General features: G+C 46.3%; 1 protein-coding gene across 6 annotated transcripts; it reads right to left on the reverse strand.

Moving 5' to 3' along the window:
* Nucleotides 1-945: 945 nt before the first annotated feature.
* On the reverse strand, nt 946-8011 carry LOC127308356 (beta-fructofuranosidase, insoluble isoenzyme 7). Of its 6 annotated transcripts, none has more exons than XM_071821581.1 (10): nt 7647-8011; nt 7453-7461; nt 5766-7035; nt 5576-5669; nt 4218-5491; nt 3796-3909; nt 3343-3430; nt 3016-3178; nt 2193-2775; nt 946-1554 (listed from the first exon to the last, which is right to left on the reverse strand). In XM_071821581.1, the coding sequence occupies exons 1-5, from the start codon at nt 7804-7806 to the stop codon at nt 5297-5299; spliced, it is 1728 nt and encodes a 575-aa protein (XP_071677682.1). In that variant the 5' UTR covers nt 7807-8011; the 3' UTR covers nt 946-1554; nt 2193-2775; nt 3016-3178; nt 3343-3430; nt 3796-3909; nt 4218-5296. The 6 variants fall into 6 exon arrangements, with proteins under 6 accessions (XP_071677682.1, XP_071677683.1, XP_071677684.1 ...); XM_071821582.1 differs by having other exon boundaries at nt 3796-3916; XM_071821583.1 differs by having other exon boundaries at nt 2193-2328; nt 3796-4036.
* Between the last annotated feature and the right edge of the window lie 10276 nt (nt 8012-18287).

An 18287-nucleotide genomic window follows, 5' to 3' on the forward strand; every position in this document is an offset into this window, starting at 1 on the left:
CAGATAGATTGGCTGACAAAAAGAGTTATGCCAAAATTTATTTTCGCAAAAAAAGAGCATGATAAGGTATTCATGAGATAACCGCTTTGCAAAATGAAAAAGCAAGATTTTTGTAATTAGCTATTACTCAAGCATGCGTTTAAGTGGTATAAAAGAACCAGTATACTGACCCAGCCTGACAAATGAAAATTTGGTAAAGTATTGAGCATGGTCAGAATGTGTAGTTGAAAAGATTCATCAAGCTTATGCATGATTTTAGGTCCAAACCTAGCAGAAAGTTCATTGACTATCCACAAATGTTCTAGGTATAATTTTCTGGAACAAAACATCATAGGCTCGTAGCAAATTTGTTTCACAGAGGATGGTTAAAAGACCATTTCAGAAGATCCATATAGAAATGGGATACAAATAAAGTAGAATGGTCACGTATTCCAAGTTTCTAACACCAACAAAATGTATGCTTAGAGAAGCATCCTTATCTTCAGGAACACAAACATTTGCACAAACACCTAGATAAACATAATTTTCCGTAAGCTACAACTGGACAAGCAAAAGTTTGATATGACAACCCTAAACAAGTAAAAATAAATTATACAAAATGTGTTATTTTTTCTTCTCCATACTAAAACTATTTACTTGGAACTATTTGTCTACCAGTAAAAAATAAAAAATTTAAAAGGTAAAAACACATTGAGGCCAGCGCCTGAAGATATTCCCCTGTTTCAGTGTCGAGTACATGGTTGTAAAAATATTTCACTAACTTCACACTTGATGGTAGCATTACCAGGTGAAGTCTCACCTTAAATTAAGTTCACATACAATTATTTTTCTGAACAGCCAGTCTATTACAGAAGGGGAAAATATACTATCGATGCTACTGCAACAGAACTCACATCGCAGAATCACAAGCCTTGACACACACAAAACTTATACATGATAAAAAGATTTTTCGTAAGAAATGTGCCATGTACCAACTTCAGATGTTACTCTCAACCGTCATCAGATCCCTTACTTGCATTGAATAATTTTAATGTTGGGGGTTTAAGGGGATTTAAACATTTACAATAAAAAGCTCATTTAGATGCTCTGAATCCCCAGTTTGAACAATTGAACCATCAGCTGCAAGCCTGTAAATAGCCGAGCTACAAATACCAGTACCAATGTGTAGAAGATATATGGATAAATCGATCAAGCATGCATTTTTAAATAGCAGGAGATAATATAGAATCGGTGGACCTTGATTACACACTAAGCAATAAAACCTATCTAAACATGAAGGACACGAAAAATCAAGCAATAAAAGTCATTTCCACAAACATATAGTCAATTCCAGGGCATCACCTATTATCCAGTGTTTGCAGATGCAGAGGATCAGCGAAGTAGCAAACAAAGCTTCTCTCGGAAACAATCTGAAGTAATTCTGCCCACATCTTCTCGAGTAGGTGTAGGCAACGATCGAGCAGCAACATGTCTTTTTCCTTGGACAGCGGTCTCCATAAGTGTAAGTAATGGATCGCAGATCCAAATTCAGTTCATACTTTTTCATTGTTTTCCCTGGAAAACAGAGATTGTTATGTAACTTCCGGATAAGCCACATAATTGCAGAAGTACATATATTGACAAACTAAATATTGCTCTGAGGCAGTGAATATGGAAGGACCAAACAACCAGGTCTTTGTTCAGGAAAGTGTCATCGTCAAGAACTGTAGCTCCATAGAACGAATCAAGTAACTAATATTCCCATCAAAATCCACTGGAGCAATTATACGGGTCATTGTATTCACAGAGAATGAAAACATCGAGTGCTTTTACACTAATGCAATGAAATCTGCAGAGACAGATTAACCTATAACCAAAATGACAGTAAGATAGAACTGTAAAATTAAGGCAATCATACATTCATACTCCAATTATAGTCCCCTAAAAGACTGTTTGTCAACTATCTACAATAAAAAACACAAAAAATGTAGAAATATGAAGGTGCTAGTCACTGGTGGTGTACCATTCCAAGTTGTTACTTGATCAGCTCAAGCTTTTTTTAGAAGATTTTTTGGCAGTAATTAAACTTTGATCAGCTCAACTAAGCACAAGCAACGTTTGCATAACACCATCATGCACATATTCCAAAGGTTCTGTTGCTGGCGTTAGTACAAAGCTAAGCACTGTGATATAAATCTCAACAATTTGAATACCTTTTTATGATTTATCACCTCCTTGCATGCTCTTAGAGTACCTAGTTGCAATCGGTGCATCAGCAGGCATGACACCATTCTTTCCGCCAGCCTTAATAACCATGCTGTATAGTGTCATTCGCTCTTCCATCTAGCACTATGAAAAATAAGGTCAATTTTAGGATAACCACTGTATTCTCTAGCAGCCGTATAATTGAGCAAATATTAGAGAGATGGTTTTTTTCAGCAAAGTGATTGGAAAAAATAGACAGTCACCTGATTGTGCTCATACTGATGTTTATTACTAAGATTAGCTATGGTTGGGTGCAGGTCAGCGCAAAGAGAGCATGTTAGCTCAACTTTCATTATTACAATAGAGGTCATTCTCAGGCTGGCATCATGCTAGGGAAGTTCATTATTACTAAGTAAATGTGTTCAATGACTAAATATAGGCTACAAAGGTAATAAATCAGCATTATAAATAAGAAAACAATTATGCAACATAGTTCCAGCAACAAACACGCCGTGGCCTCCATCCCCACCCCACTTCTCTTTGTCAGGTCGAGGTAAGTCGGGTAGATCGGGCTTCCCGATTTGAATGAACCTAAGAAAAAAAAATTCAGGACCTTAATTCTTTAGGAACTTTAGACCGTATGCACATGTCTAGAAGGAATTTTTTTGAGGGCCCTCTGATGGCAGAATAGTATTTTGAGGACACAACATAGAATGTAGATCGAAATGAAGATGCTGCAGTAGGTGCCAAACAAAGGAAAATTAGGGAATGAGACATGCAACATGGCAACCATGTGCAAAAGAAGGACAACAATGGTGGGTGAATCCTCACCTCCTATTTGCAGATGCCAATACGTAGTAACTCGATAACCATCTTATCCAGGGCACCAATTCCACCACCACTTTTATTTAGAAGTGTGATACTCTCAACCATATGGTTTTTTTCTATGAGGAATCATTGCAATCCACAGTTTACAATGCACTTGCTCATCACCCTACAAACAACCATGAAACAAAAACAGATTAAAGTATTGTTTGAATATAATTAATAAGGGAGAGGTTGCAAGGGACATATAGATAAGTCTGATGGAAGCTATTCCTCTGCGTCCACCAAAAGTCGCAAGGCCAAGCTAAAACCAAAGAAAACATCTTCGCTAACCTGTAGGATCCTCCAATTGCAACCATGCAGTAGGCATTTGTGAGCTTAGAGGAAACACCAACTTCACAGTTGTTCTCAAACTCGATATCTACAGAAGCCACATAGAAAAAGAAAAAGGTCAAATCCAAAGGATACAAGGGCAGCTTTGCCACCAACATCACACTAGCTTAGACTACAGTGGTAGTAAAAACATGCCTGAAATTTTATAACTTATCACAGGCATCCAAATATCTAATTAGAGGTTCCCACATGATTAAACATCACAATTACAGGGCATCACAACACCACTTGAATTTGAAATGCATCGTGATAGTGCAAACTCAACTGCAATCTTTCACCGTGGGTGTATCTACAGCTGTTTTTTTTTGTCAAACTGAAATAAAAATCTTGAAACGGCAGGGACAAGGAAACATTACAGGGTTCCTGCTGACCAACTGAGATTTAGCGCAATACCTAGCATATGGCCCATATCATCGTCCAAGGATAACGCCCCAATGGCCCCTTCCTTCTCCATCCTTTTCTCTCACACATAAGCAGAAATGTTGCCCTCCCCTCCACAAACAACATCTGCAATCTCAAAGCCAGAAAACAACTTGCTACAGCCACCTCCGTACAATACTTCCATTTCAGTTTTCAGGTTCACCTTATCCTCTTCTTGGACCACATTGTATAATCTTTAGATTCTAGAATACTTCTGGAATTTAAGTAGGTCAATTTAAATCAGCAAGTCAAAAGCAAAATTGACACGTGTAATTTCTACTGATGCATCAAACATACACCTCTAAACTGAACTTCTCTTTTCAGACCATATCTAACATAACGTGGTCCAGTAGAAGAAAATAAAAACCACAATACAGAGAGAGAAGGAGGTGAACCTGTAGGGCTTGATGTTGTGGTAGTAGAGATGAAGGAGCTGACAAGAGGTGGGGGTGGGAGGAGGAGAATCGGGTCGGTGCAGACGAGGTCGAACGGCGCATCAGCCAGAGGAGGAGGCGCCGCCGGGCCACTGAGGGAGGCCATTACCGGCATGCACGAGATCGGGGTCAGGGTGGACGAGGAGGCCCGTAGCCGCAACCCTAGTCTCCTCGCCGCCGTCACCGACGAACGACCGCTTGTGGCCGCCGCGGCTACCGCGCTCCAGGCTGGGGTCGGGCTCGGGGTCGAGGAGGACGAGCTCCTCGTGCGGGCTCCTTGCCCGCGCGGCCAAGGGAGGACCGCGCGCTCCTCCCCCCTCCCTGCGCTCCCCTCCGCCACCCGCTCCTTTGCTCGGCCTCCACCTCATTCCCCGCAAGAAACCCTAGAGATCTTGAGCCGTCCGCCGCCACACACCACGGGAGACACGAGGAGAAGGAATGGAGGGGAAAGTGAGAGGATAGGGTTCTGGGCAGCGACGAGGGATGCGTATAGGAGCCAAACGTCGGCGCTGTAGCGACGGTACCCGGCGGCGCGTCGCCGTGCGCCACGCGCGTCCGACCGGGAGAGGAGGAAGGAAATGAGAGGCGAAAAGTCGATTTTGCCCCTGACCCCTGACCAACCACCACGCAGTAAAAAAGCAGGCCCTCTCAGAAACGGACGGCGCGGACCACGCGAGCAGTTTTACTGCGACGATCGGACGGATGAGAGGACTCCTGACCCGAAACGGACGCGCAGGATTGAGCCACATCATTTGATCCTGGATGGAGCTTCTACCGTGTAGGAATGTTATCTTTAGATGTCTTGCATATTATCTTTTTTAAATCCAAAGTAAAACTTTATTATTATATTATATCCTAGTCAAGTGGTTACCGTCTAAAAATAAGGGTCTTAATTTTTTCTAGGTACGGATGTATCTATATGTAAGACACTTATTTTTAAACGGAGGGAGGTAGTAGCATATATATAGTTTCCTCCCACGGTTCTATACTAACACTTCCACATCAAAACGTGTTACTACTATCCATTGCACTTGGGGTTATCACCCGTCGCCCGCGATGTTCACGTTTGCTGTCGCCATCTCCCATGCCTCGAGCTTGGACACCTTCACCGCGGCGATCCCGTTGTTGAACATGTATATGTGGCTTTTGCTCATCTCCATATGCTCTGGGTACACCCGCGCTGTAATGCACGCTCGTCCCCCGCCACCAAAGCTCTCCACCACAGAGTGATCAATCTGTTAGAAGAATATAACACACCTTGTCAATCTATCGAAGTAACAATAAGCATTTAAATCCGTCGTATGTGACGAAGAACTCACCAATGTTCTAAGTGATATGCTATTGGTGTTTTTGATGTCCATGTCCATAAACGCTCCGTACGACGGCTTGTACACGTCTGCTTTCATAGTCGATCTGCCCAAATTTGCAAAAACAAGATTGTAACGATTTTGAACTTAATTACATAGGCTAGGCAAGTTCAAATTTGTGTGTGCTCTACTCTTGTTGTACCTTGTGAGGTCGGTGCACATCAGAACCTTGTACTTGTCACCATGCTTGAACACCCTGAAGAAGACGGAGGTGTGCTCCTGCAGGTCACCGGAGGCCAGGACGAGCAGCCCGAATGGGCCGATACCGCCCGACATTGACGCGCCCTTCTTACCACATAGCTTTTGCGGGTCCAACAGCTCATTAGGCTCAATGTTCTCGGCCCCCTCCAGGGTCGGGATCTTGAAGACGACCTCCACGTCCGCCTGCAAGCCCGCGATGCCGATGATTTCGTTCAGGCCGCCAGACTTCATCTCCGTTCCTAGCAACCCGACCCGCTTCTTCCTCAGCGTCTCAATCTCCTTGATCGGCCACTGCACCAGCTGCTTCCCATCGATGTCTAGCCAGATCTTCCTCGGGACCGTCTGGACGCCAGACCAACCCCTGGCGACATAGTCGGCCTCGGTGTCGGACTCGTTGGCCCAGCCCCAGAGCACGCGCCTGTTCTTGCGCGCGTCGAAGAAGGTCTTGGACGCGTACACGTGGCCGTAGTCGAGGCGGCGCCAGGTCCGGCTGTCGTTGTCGGCGCCGGCCGCCTCGAAGGTGTCCGCGGTGTCGTCGTACCGCCCCACCACGTAGTAGTCCTGGGTTGTGGCCATCACGCTCAGCTTTAGCACGTGCCTCGCCGCCCCGTTCGAGGGTGCGCAGTTGAGCCCGTTCTGTGCACCAGGCTCCGCCACCGGGAACAGGTCCGGGCACTCCACCATGCCGGCGGCGGTCGACTTGTACAGTGGCGCTGCGTTCCGCTCCCAGCGCCGGAAGTCCTTGCTCCGGTAGATGAGCGTCGACCCCACAGAGACGTTGACCTTGGCCGCAATGGCCACGCGCCAGAGGCCATCACGGCCGCGCCACGCCGTGGAGGGGTCACGGAAGTTATCGTGCACGACGTCCTTGGGGAGCGGGATGACGGGATTGTAGTCAGGCTTCACCCACTGGCGGAGGAGTGGGTCGGAGGCGTTCTTAGGGAAGGCCACGTTCTGGACTTGGTTGCCGGCGACGTCGATGCCGGTGTAGAGCATGGCCGGGTGGCCGTCTTGGAGGATGGTCGCGGAGCCCGACCAGCAGCCATTGGCATCGAACGGGGAGTCAGGGTCGAGGGCGGTGTCGAGGGCGGTCCAGTTGATGAGGTCGATGGAGACGGAGTGGCCCCAGGAGAGGTTGCCGTTGCCCCAAGTGGCGCCGTGAGGGTTGTACTGGTAGAAGAAGTGGTACATGCCGTTGTGGTACATCGGCCCTGTCCATGCAATGCAACGGAAAATAACGGTCAGTTCCCACCGTTTCAGACTTTCGTACTAGTCTTTTTTCTGTCAGTTTACATACTGTATCACGGACGTCTCAATCTCTGTAATCTGCACTATTGAATGATTAGTGAAGTTTTTTTTAGAGAAATGATTTGTGAAGTTGGTTGTTAATTAAGATGTCGGCTCTAAATGTTTTACACTTGGTGCACTCTCGTTTTCCCTACTACCTATCAACCTATGGATGGATATGTTGGAAAGCTAAGAAAAATCAAGGCACTCTAAAAGTCTAAACACTTCTTTGGGATACGAGGTAGAAAAAATTCACGCCCTTTTTTAGCAAATTAGCAAGCAAGCGCAGGACACGAGCAGTTAATAGGATGAAAGAAAGAAAGAAATTGAATTGCATGTACCATTCGGATCTGCTCAGCACCATCAGGAGGAGGTCGCCATGAATCCATCCGAGCCAGCAATTTCGCCGCGATCGACCGAACACGCAAAGAAATTCAGGTTAGGCTGAATACACAATTTTGTTGTTGTTGAGAAAAGCTTAATCCATAACTGGGTAAAGAGACAATGCAGCGAATCGAGAAGCGTTGGTTCGTACCGTTCTGCCAGTTCTTGGCAGGCTGGAAGTGGTAGGCGGTCCTGCTCCTGTCATGGCGTGGCGTGCTCCCCGCCTCGTCGTAGAGCCGGCGGAGGGAGGACGACGGACAGAGAAGGAGGCAGAGGTGGAAGGCGACCGCGGCGAGACGGAGTCCGGCCATGGATGGCCAACAGTGGGTGGTGGTACTAACAAACGGCTTGTTGTTGCTCTGTTCTCCCGCCCCAGGTCCCCAAATTTATACACTACTATACCACATGTCCCAGACACTTCCTTCGATTTAGTGGTATCTTTCGTTTCGACTTTGCATCTGAAGTGCGGGGAGTGCTGTTGTCCTCCACTCTCTCGTGGCCGTCCGTGTAGAAGATGAAGGGGACAGTACAAGTCTTCACTAGATTAGGCAGTGGACACAGTGGACAGACAAAGGTGCGTAGAAGCACAAGAATTAAGTTTAAAAAGAACTCTCCATAATGCAAGGTTTAAGAGTATTGACGTGAAATAGTGAGGGTTTTAAAAATCCAGGAAATCAGTTGCTTGTACTAGCGTGAATCCAACAGATACGCCATGTACTAGCGTTAGCTGCTTATCTGTAGGAGACTTGGTTCGCGCTAGCCTAACCTAGCGCCGCCTCAAAGGACCCCCCCTCCCCCTCCCCCGCATCGCCGCCGCCGGAGGAGGCGCCGGCGAAGCCGCGCACGCCTCAAGGATGGTGGCGGCAGGGCGGTTTCTTCTCCGCGTCCTCGGTCTTCCCCTCGCGTTCCCCGGTGCAGGGGCGCTGCAGGCGGCAGCGGTGGCTACGGGCGGGCGCGCGGCGGCCTTGCCGGCTTCGACCCGGCGGAGCTGCCTCGGGGGCCGCGGCGGTGGAGACTGCGGTGGTCAGGGGCGCGGCGGCTGTCGGCGCCGGGGAGGGTCCTGCCCTGCGCCTGTCGAGCCTTGCGGGTCGTGGCCGCTGTTTGGCGCTCCGTCATGGCGCAGGGGCGCGCGGTGCTGGCCTTGGTGTTGGATGCCGGCAGTTTGGGCGACGGTGGCACGGCGAACTGGCGGCAGCGCGGGCCCAATCTGGGTCCGATCTGGGCCTACAGGGCCTGGTCGCTGCTTTGCCTTCTATGGTCTGCTGCGAGGATGGCCTTGGCCGTTTCGTTCGGGCGACCATGGGTAGCGTCGCCGGATTCCTGGCCGGGGGACGCAACTGCTACCGAGTCTTCTTCTCTGCGGCCGCCATGGGCTTGGCGGCGACGACTTAGCGAGGCGATGATCTGATTTCTGAACCTCCTTCGTCGTCGTCGGGCGGCGGATGGCAGCATGGGGGCCTGTTCTTCCGCGTCGAAGAATAAAGGTGGTGGTTCTAGGATTTTTCTCGCACCAAGTTTGAAGATCTGTTGGATGCTTGTTCCCACCAGTCTGGGTAGATTGTCGGGTTCCGGAAGGCCATGTCGACGAAATTCATTGAACGATAAATGCCTGAAGATTGCTGGATTGGGTGGTTTCAGTCGTGCGCACCCATGTTTTTTTATCTGGCTGTTTGGTTTCAGAGGGAGCGCTTCGAAGCTCTGCTGGCTGTTAATATCATGGAGTTCGTTTTCTTTCCATGGTGCTAGCGGAGAAGGTCGGCAAGCCAAGATCGGTGGAATAGCTATGATGGTCGGATCTTGGTGGTGAGGTGGAATTGGCTTGGTGCTTGGTGACTTGAAACAGCAACTGGTATGTGGGGGCGACTGCACATGAGAAGTTCAGAGTCTTATCTTTCAGGGTGAAAGTCCAATGTCTGGCCTTAATTGGTTGTGCCTGGCAATGTTCTTGTTGAATGCATTGTTTTGAGAGAGATGAGTTTATTCAGGGTGAAAACCTAAGATCTATGATCGGGCGACGACAGCGTTTGTGTACTGTTTCCTTCTTGGAGGCGTCGCTTATGGTGAAGCTGATCTTCTGGTGTTGTCTTGGTGGTGTCAGTGTTGCTATTTCAAGTTATAGATCTCTGTAGCGGGGCCTTTCTTTTTGTATTTCTTTTCTCTTTTTTGGCTGTGTGCATCCTTTATGCCATTAGGGTATGATGTTGCAGAGGCTGGGTGTAATTGGTATCTCTGCGATATTAATATATGCTCTTTATCAAAAAAAAGTTGCTTGTTCAAGAATCAATCAGGAAACATGGTTTAGATTTCATTGCTTTACTGAAAACAGGGAGATCAAACTCTTCAGTTACCTTTCTAAGACACCTTGCTGCAGGTATGGACTTTGCATGGTTTTGTTTACCGTCACATGGACGGTCAGGTGGTATCTTCATGGACATTATTAATATAGAAACACTCCAAGTCAAAACTGTTGATGTTGGAGATTACTTTGTAAAGTTAAAAACACGCTAAAAAAATGATGGTTCGAGCTGCACAGGAGCATACGAATCTGAATTTTTATCCGAATTAGTTTGAATGTGCGACCTGAGGACAAGAGTAATACTGTAATAACTTTAATCCTCGATGGCCTTTTGTTTTTATTGCGATTAATTATTATTGGATCTCCGGGAAATTGTTCTCTCTGGGAGACAATGAACTTGGCCAAATCGTTGGGAAATGCCGATGTATGAAAAACATGATCGCATTCTTACAAGTGTGGAATGGAAACAAAAATTGCTACTAGTTTCGCATGTGCTTTATCTTTTTTGACAGTGTAACCATAGGGGAAGCCACTACGGTGTAATTTTTCTATTTATTTAATGATATGTACAGAGGGGAAGCCCCTGCATGCTTTGTCACGATGAGGTTCTGATCATACACCGTTACTAATCGATTCAGGCAATTAAGCTCATTTAGTGAATAAGGAGAATTCTTATTTGAATCATCGTGGTTAGACTAGGACGGTTTTTATGAAACGATGGATGCCGAATTGGCATCGGTATCGAAGGGTGATATACCTGTTCAGCGATTGCAGCATAAAATTAGACACTTGCGCCGCTTACTTTAAGGTTGGGCAAAGAATTCGATGAACTTGATCTCAGGGTCAAATTCTCTATACATTTTGTGTCGGAGAGAGAGGCTCTGTAGGATGCAAATGAACATGTTAATAAACAGAGATATGATGAAGAAACCAAGTGGACTCAGCGTGCGAAGGTGAAACATGTTCAAGAGGGGGCAATAATACGAAATATTTTCATCTCAATGTGAACGGCAATCATAGAAAACGAAATTTTTCGAACTCGAGCAAGAAGAAGGAACCATTGTAGGTCAAAAGAATCTTAAAGTTATATAACAGAATATTATAAACAACTTTTTGGAGCATCGATATCAAATAATTTTTCAATAACGGAAAAGCATATAAATGATATGTCACACTTGTCTCCGGAGGGGAATGCACTTCTAACGGCTGACTTCAATGAGAAAGAAGTCTTCAAAGCTAGTTGCCAAATGAAACATAATAAAGATCCCATACTAGATGGGTTTCCAGCTGAGATTTATCAAAGAATTTGGGAAGTGATTATAACTAACTAATGGCCTTGTTTGTCCAACTTCAATCCTCAAAGGGGTTTAAATTGAACTTTTCTGCGCTTACTCTCTTACCCAATAAAGATAATGCGGTGCATATTCAAAAATATACATACATATCTTCTCAATGTGAGCTTCAAAATATTTACATAAATTGCTACTAATGGCATTACGGATTTGGCCCATAAGGTGATTAGACCAACACAAACCACGTTCATGCTAGGACTCCATATCTTGGAAGGCATACTTTTTTTTTTTTGCATGAAATCATTCATGAACTTCATCAGAAAAAATTGATGGTGTTCTATTTAAAATTAATTTTGAGAAGGCACTTGACAAGGTTAAATGTCCTTTTCTACGACAGGTTTTACGCATGAAAGGTTTTGATCTGAAATGGTGCGACTGGGTCAAAGATTTTGTGCAAGGTGGACATGTTGGAATCAAAGCGAATAATGATATTAGTCATTATTTCCAAACGAGAAAAGATCTAAGGCAGGGAATCCTCTATCACCTATGCTTTTCAATATTGTTGGAGATATGTTAGCAATAATTATTGCAAGGGCAAAATAGGATGATCGGGTTGGGAGCCTCATTCCCCATCTTGCCGAGTGGGTGGGTGGGTTGGGGGCTTCCATCTTGCAATATACGGACCCCCTTGAGAAATCCGTAAATTTGAAGCTAATTTTGTGTATCTTTGAACAATTATCCAACCTAAAAGTTAATTTCCACAAGAGTGAGATTTCTGTTTTGGAAAAGCACAGCATGCTAAACAACAGTACAAATATATTTTTGGATGTGAGTCTGGTTCCGTACCCTTGTGGTACCTTGGAGGTACCAGTCCATTATAGAAAACTTTGCGATTGTACGTGGAATCCAGTAGAAAATCGCTTCACTGGGATGCTAAGATGCTGACAAAGCAAGTTCTTCTCTTATGGAAAAGAGTCTTGTGTTGATTCATTTGGTATTAGTTAGTTTACCGATGTTTATGCTTTATTTTTTCTTGAAATACACAAAGGGGTAGGAAAGCGTCGTAATTTTCTTAGATCTAGGTTCTTTTCACAAAGTGAAGAAAATAAAAAAAAAGAAATATTACTTGACAAAATTGAGTATAGATTGTCGACCTAAAGATGAAGGTGGTCTAGGAATTAAGGTACTTAAGCTAAAAAAGCAAATATTTACTTAACAAATAGTTGTTCAAGCTTTTAATTGAAGAGTGGATGTGGCACAAATTATATATAATAAATACCTTAAAAATAAAACTTTATCGCAAGCACAAGTAAAGCCCACAAATTCACCTTTATGGAAGGGAACCATGAGGGTTAAGGATGAGTTTTCTTTTTTGATAAGGGTTATTCTAAAGTGGGAGATGGTGCAAATATTCTCTTTTCGGAAAACACTTGGTTGGGCGATACACCTTTGACATAACAATATGCATCATTATATAACATTGTCGAAAGAAAAATGTCTTAGTAGCCAATATTTTCACGCAAGCTCATTTCAGTATTGATTTCAGAAGAACAACTTCATTTATGCCAGCTTTTGATGATTATACAACTCCCAGATAAGCCTCACAAATTCGTTTCGAAGTTAAGTACCACATGTATTTTTTCGATTAAATCTATGTATTTAGATCTAATGGTCATACAAGGTTTCTCTGCAAGTACTTTGAAAGTTAAAAATCCATTAAAAATAAAAATATTTATGTGATTTTTTAATAATAAGATTTTATTAAGTAAAGATAACTTAGCTAATAGGAACTGGAATGGATGTTAGAGATGTTGATTTTGTGGCTCACTGGAGTGTATATGACATTTATTTCTTTCATGTTCTTTTGCACGTATAATTTGATGAACGGTCTATTTTACGTATAGTATACCATCTTCAACCAACATCACAATATGTTTGGAAATCGGTTAAATGAGGTGGACAAATTTATGAAGCTCGAATTCTTATTGGCATCTCGGCTTTATGTTCGTTTGTCTAGAATGTTAAAAATAATTATATCTTTAACAACGAAAAAGGTACAAAATTTTATAGGTTATATGTTTGGCTGCTTATTAGATTTAATTTTGGTACTAATTTCCTATGGATCAGCGGAACTCTATGGTTATGATGCAACCGGCTATATACAAGGGATGTGTTTTAAAACATCTGGTCGACCAGCCGCCAACAACACAGTGCCCGGCATCTGCTATTGGAGAGAGAACGTGGCCACGACTAAATTCACCGGTATCATTGAACTACAGCATCGCCGATCCGATCCTCTGCAGCAGAGCAGATGCAACCGGCTGTGTCGGCTGGCGGCGGCTCGATCGGTGGCCGGCTCACGCCACATCCACGGTTGAGAGGTGATCGATCAAGCGAGAGTGATGTCTGTCTAGCTCTCTAGGCTCTGCAGTCTGTCCGTGGTCCGTGGTGGCCGCAATGCGCCACCCAAAAACATAATCGGGTGAGCAGGTACCAATCATCGGCTCGGCACTGTGCGACGATGGAGCTAGTAGCCCAGTACTACCTTGGAATCTGTTCGTGCTCATGCGCGTGCTGGGCGGTCGATGTCGGCCGCGGCGAGCAACACACGGCCCGACACGTTTAGCAGGACACAAACGCAGCTCTCATCTATTTCGTCCGCTACAATCCGCCTCGCTGTTAGCGCAGCTGTTGTGCACAATATACCTACCGACTATATGTTAGCGACGCCCGCTCCGGCGCCATCAGGTCAAAATCATGGCGCATGTTTGATGCTGGCCCTTGTCATGTTGCGGCACTGGCGGCCTGGCGCCCAACGGCGGCCATGTCAATGGCACATCATCATAGCTAATTTTATTTTTTTGAACAGAAGAAGGGTCCTGAAGGACCCAGAACCGCATTTATATTAAGTAAGGACGTTACAATTTACATCCAGACCCAAACAGAAACGAAAATTACAAGCTAGCCTGGACATATTGCGGATAGGACCCCAAAGCAAAAAAGTAGATTGCAATTTGGCCCTCATTAAGCATCTTCTCCAAAGATTTGCCTCACCGCCGCCGGGGACGCACCACTTGGTGCGGCTTGGTTTCCAGAGCAGCGCTGCTAGTTGCTCGTCATCGCTTCTCTGTCTCGCACTTTGCCATACAAGCCGCATACTCTTTTGACGTTAATTTGTGTGTACTCAGTTAAGTCCTACACCATTTAATTTATATTGTGATTCGTGCTAATTATAAGTTACAACATAAATTGCAACAGAGATTTGATGACATTATCTAACTGGGAACAAGTTAGTTCTCAGTCGACTAAAAAATAGTCGCACCCTTACTTTAATTAGCAGGGGAGAATTCCTACTATTTCGGGTAACAAAAAGAATTATACATAAGACATTTGTTTTGGATTAAAAAAAGATGTTCAACGACATGACACCACATGGTTCATACATTTACATTGACACCAAATCTCTTTCCAACTTCTTTCCTAATTGTTATGAAGAGGTGCAGCCGCCGCCTGGTGCGTAGAGTGGACGTCGAGCAGGGGTGCCGCCACTGGCTATGGTGACAGGGCCCGCCACACTCCCACATCATCCTGCCACTAGGGGCTGCGGCGGCAAGGCCCACTCCGTCCGACTATGGTTGACGGCAAGCATGGCCAGCCTAACGTGCCGCCACGAGCTACACGGTAGGTGCCACGTGTCGCCTTGCAAGACCTGCCGCCACGGTGATGTGGTCTTTTTTGGCAGTTTCGTTTATAGGTGATCCTTTTTGACAATTCGTTGGGTCAGGTGGTCCATTTTATCAAAAAATCGCTCATAAGCTCATTAAAAGTGGAACAAGATCAACAGAATTAGCTGAAAAGCCATCTGCAGGAAAGACACAACCTTGACCTGCGGATCGAGGTGATCCCGCCATGAACAGTACCTCGGGTCGGGCTCGGTGCGGAATCGCCTAGAAGTCGCGAGAGCATCGTCGCCTAGACTCTTCACATGTATTGTCTGTGTGATGCAAAAAAGAATCTTATGATTAGGAGTTTTAGTGAACTAAGCTGTGTATGTCACAATCTATGTCCACTTTCAGTACACAAGCCTATTCTAACATATACTAGCACTTTCTTGAATGATTCCTGGCCGCTATTACCCTAGTCTGATTGGTATCCGCATACACGTTGGTTCGTGTGAGAAGTATTTGATTTTCTTTATTTATTGATTCTGCACATTGACTATTATTTCCTGATTCTAGTCCCATGATGTCAAGTCATCTGAGTAGCACCCAGTGTGAGTACGTATATACTCTAGTACTGATGAACATGCTCACTAGCACATCAACCTTGTTAAATCATGTATATCTTACAAAATGAAGTAACTTATATTTGTTTTTCCTTGTATAACAGGTTGATGTGGATGAAAGCCTTTGGAGTGCTTTGGAAGAACTGATTTGGCATTAATTATCCAAGTATTGCAGGTTATAATTTATTCTTGTGTTTTAAAATTTGTACTGAGATAATTTTTTGTGTATTGAAGTGAAGACTATACATCTTGTCCAAATCTGAAGGCGGCGACTTCCCACCTTGCAGCTCCCATCCCATGGCTTTGACCTCCAGATATGGAGCCTTGTTGGGGTGGAGGGGCATGTGCATCGGGGACGGCAGTGGCGGCCACGGCATCGGGGACTTTTCTAACGCCGCCTTCCTCCTTGGAGGCGACATCGAGGTACAACCCCTCCCCCTCCTTGGAGGCGACTTGTCCTATGTTTTGCATCCGTGCTCTAGGGTGAGCCGCTCTGTCTCTTGACGGTACGGCACCCATGAAACCAGGACGAGAAGGCAGGGGCCTTCTTCGGGGGTGAAGACGGATGACACATTGGTGATGATGACTTGGGACTTGATCAAGGTGGGTTCTGTCTGCGGTGGCGTGTCTAGCTTTATGTCGTCCTCTGTTATCTTGCTGATGGTCAAAGGCCTTGAAGCCGAAGCTGTATTTCTTGTTTATTATTTGCTTGCTTGTTGTTTGATGCATGTAAGCGGTATTTTAGACCTTGTACTAATCGTTTCAGCGTTATTAATTTACCGCAGGGCTACGGATTCCCCTTTTTAAAAAAGGGTTGTACCCGAGTTTGAGAAATAAGTAATGCTCTAGCTATTCTATACACGTTTTTTTAATCGTTCTTGTGTAGTTTTCGTATGATTCGTACAGTGCAATTAATGTGTATTAGCGAAAGCCGAATGCCTGTACTAGGCTGATCTGGGCATTGAGGTGCTAGCCGCGCTGGATTTTCCTCCTGGAGCGCTGGCGGGTATAATCGGGCCGACGGACGGCCGCTAAGGATGAGCTATTTATACGGCCATGAGTGACAGCCCGTTCAACTTCTACGGACAGAAAAGGGCACTTGGTGGGCCGCTGCTAGCCTGCCCACTTACAGGTATAGTTTGGGCCGATTGATAGAAGGTTAGAGCATCTCCATGGCGCGCTATAGCGGTCCCGATAGCATTTTGGGGCCGACAGCGAAAGTGGGCTCACATCGGCGCGTCCCAAAAAGCGTCGGTATTTTTTCGAGCCCAATAGAAGCGCCGATAACCCCGTGCCGGCCCCTTCGCGAAGGGCACGAATCGGGCGCGCCGACGCCTCGCGAGACGAATTTTTTTGAGCATGGTAGCCGTCAGTCAGTCACACATCCCAAAAGTAAACATCCTTTCCACCAAAATGCCGTTCCCTCCGCCGCTCATTTCACCCGCCCGCCGCTCCATCTTCCATCCAAGCTCCAACCCGAAAAACCCTCACTGCCGCCATGCCACCGAAGAGAAAGGCTCCGGCGAAGGCAGCGAAGGCGCCGACGAAGGCGCCGCCGAAGCTGCGCACCGTGGCGCCGAAGGAGAAGCCGGCGAACATGTCGCAGGAGGCGTGGGAGGACAAGAAACGCCGATGCTCCTTTGCGACAACCGACCGCAGAAGGCGCCGCCTCGCCGCTCTTGAAGCCGTGAAAGCGGCGTCTGCTGCCAAAGTGTGCCTCAGCTTGGGCGGCGGCCAACCCGAAGGGAGCCAGCAGCCCGCCGGCCGCAACTTCTCGAGCTCGCCCTCATCGTCGGGGTACTACGCGGAGGGGCCGTCGCTCTCGCAGATGCGGCTATCGCAGATGGACGGCCGCGCCCGCTACTCCCCCGAGTGCACCGACATCGACATGACCTTCGACCCCAATGCGTCGTTCTCGCCTGATTCGGTGAAGAGGGGCAGTAGTGCCTTTCGCTTGGGCGTGGACCTGAACTCGTCGCCTGATCTGCGCCGCCCGGAAAACACCGACGGCCACGTGACAGACGGCACCGGCCTTCCCCGCCACCTCTTTGCCGACGAGAGCAGGAGCGCCCACCGGGTGTTCGGCAGAGCGTCCGGCGTGTCCATGGGTGACGACGAGGTGAGTTTCTTTTCTTTTTTATGTGTTATGTGCATCGTAGACACCGCCGACGACTCAAAGTAGGCAAATTGTTGCGTAGATTGCCGGCGGCGATGAGATCCTCACCGGCTTCATACGCCATGGCCACACCTACAAACCCCCCGTCGACGAGTATGAAGAAGAGGCCGATGAGGACGAAGGTGAGGAGGAGGAGGTCCAGGAGGAGCTGATCAACGCCGACACCGGAGTGACCATGACGATGACGAACAGGCGGACCGGCGGCACTCGTGGTCCTAGGTGGAGGTCTTTGGAGGATGAATGTCTCATCGACGCGTGGAAGCAAGTGTGCTTTTGCCCCATCACCGGCGCCAATCAATCCTCCGGCAAGTACTACAAGCGCATCCTTGATTCATTCAACGAGAAGAACTATGGAGAGTACGTTACCATCAACATGATCCGAAACGAGGGCGCCCTCTCCCACCGTTGGAACATCATCAAGGCGGTGTCTAGCAAGTTCCATGGCTACTATGAGAAGATTAAAGGCCGGAAGGAGAGCGGCAAGACGATGGTGGATTAGGTATGATCTATGTCCATTTGGTGATATCTATTTCATAATGCATCATAGTGTATCTATTTGATGATATCCATCTTGTTCTATATCTTGTTATTGCATCATGTATTGTTAGATGCTCGACGCCCTCAAGATGTACAAGCACCAACACGAGGACAAAGATTTCCCCTTCATGCATTGCTTCAACAAACTACAAGGTTGCAAGAAATGGGACGACATCCGCCACACTCTCAACAAGGACGGGGAAGAT

Source organism: Lolium perenne, chromosome 6 (assembly GCF_019359855.2).
Source record: "Lolium perenne isolate Kyuss_39 chromosome 6, Kyuss_2.0, whole genome shotgun sequence".
Classification (NCBI taxonomy): Eukaryota; Viridiplantae; Streptophyta; class Magnoliopsida; order Poales; family Poaceae; genus Lolium; species Lolium perenne.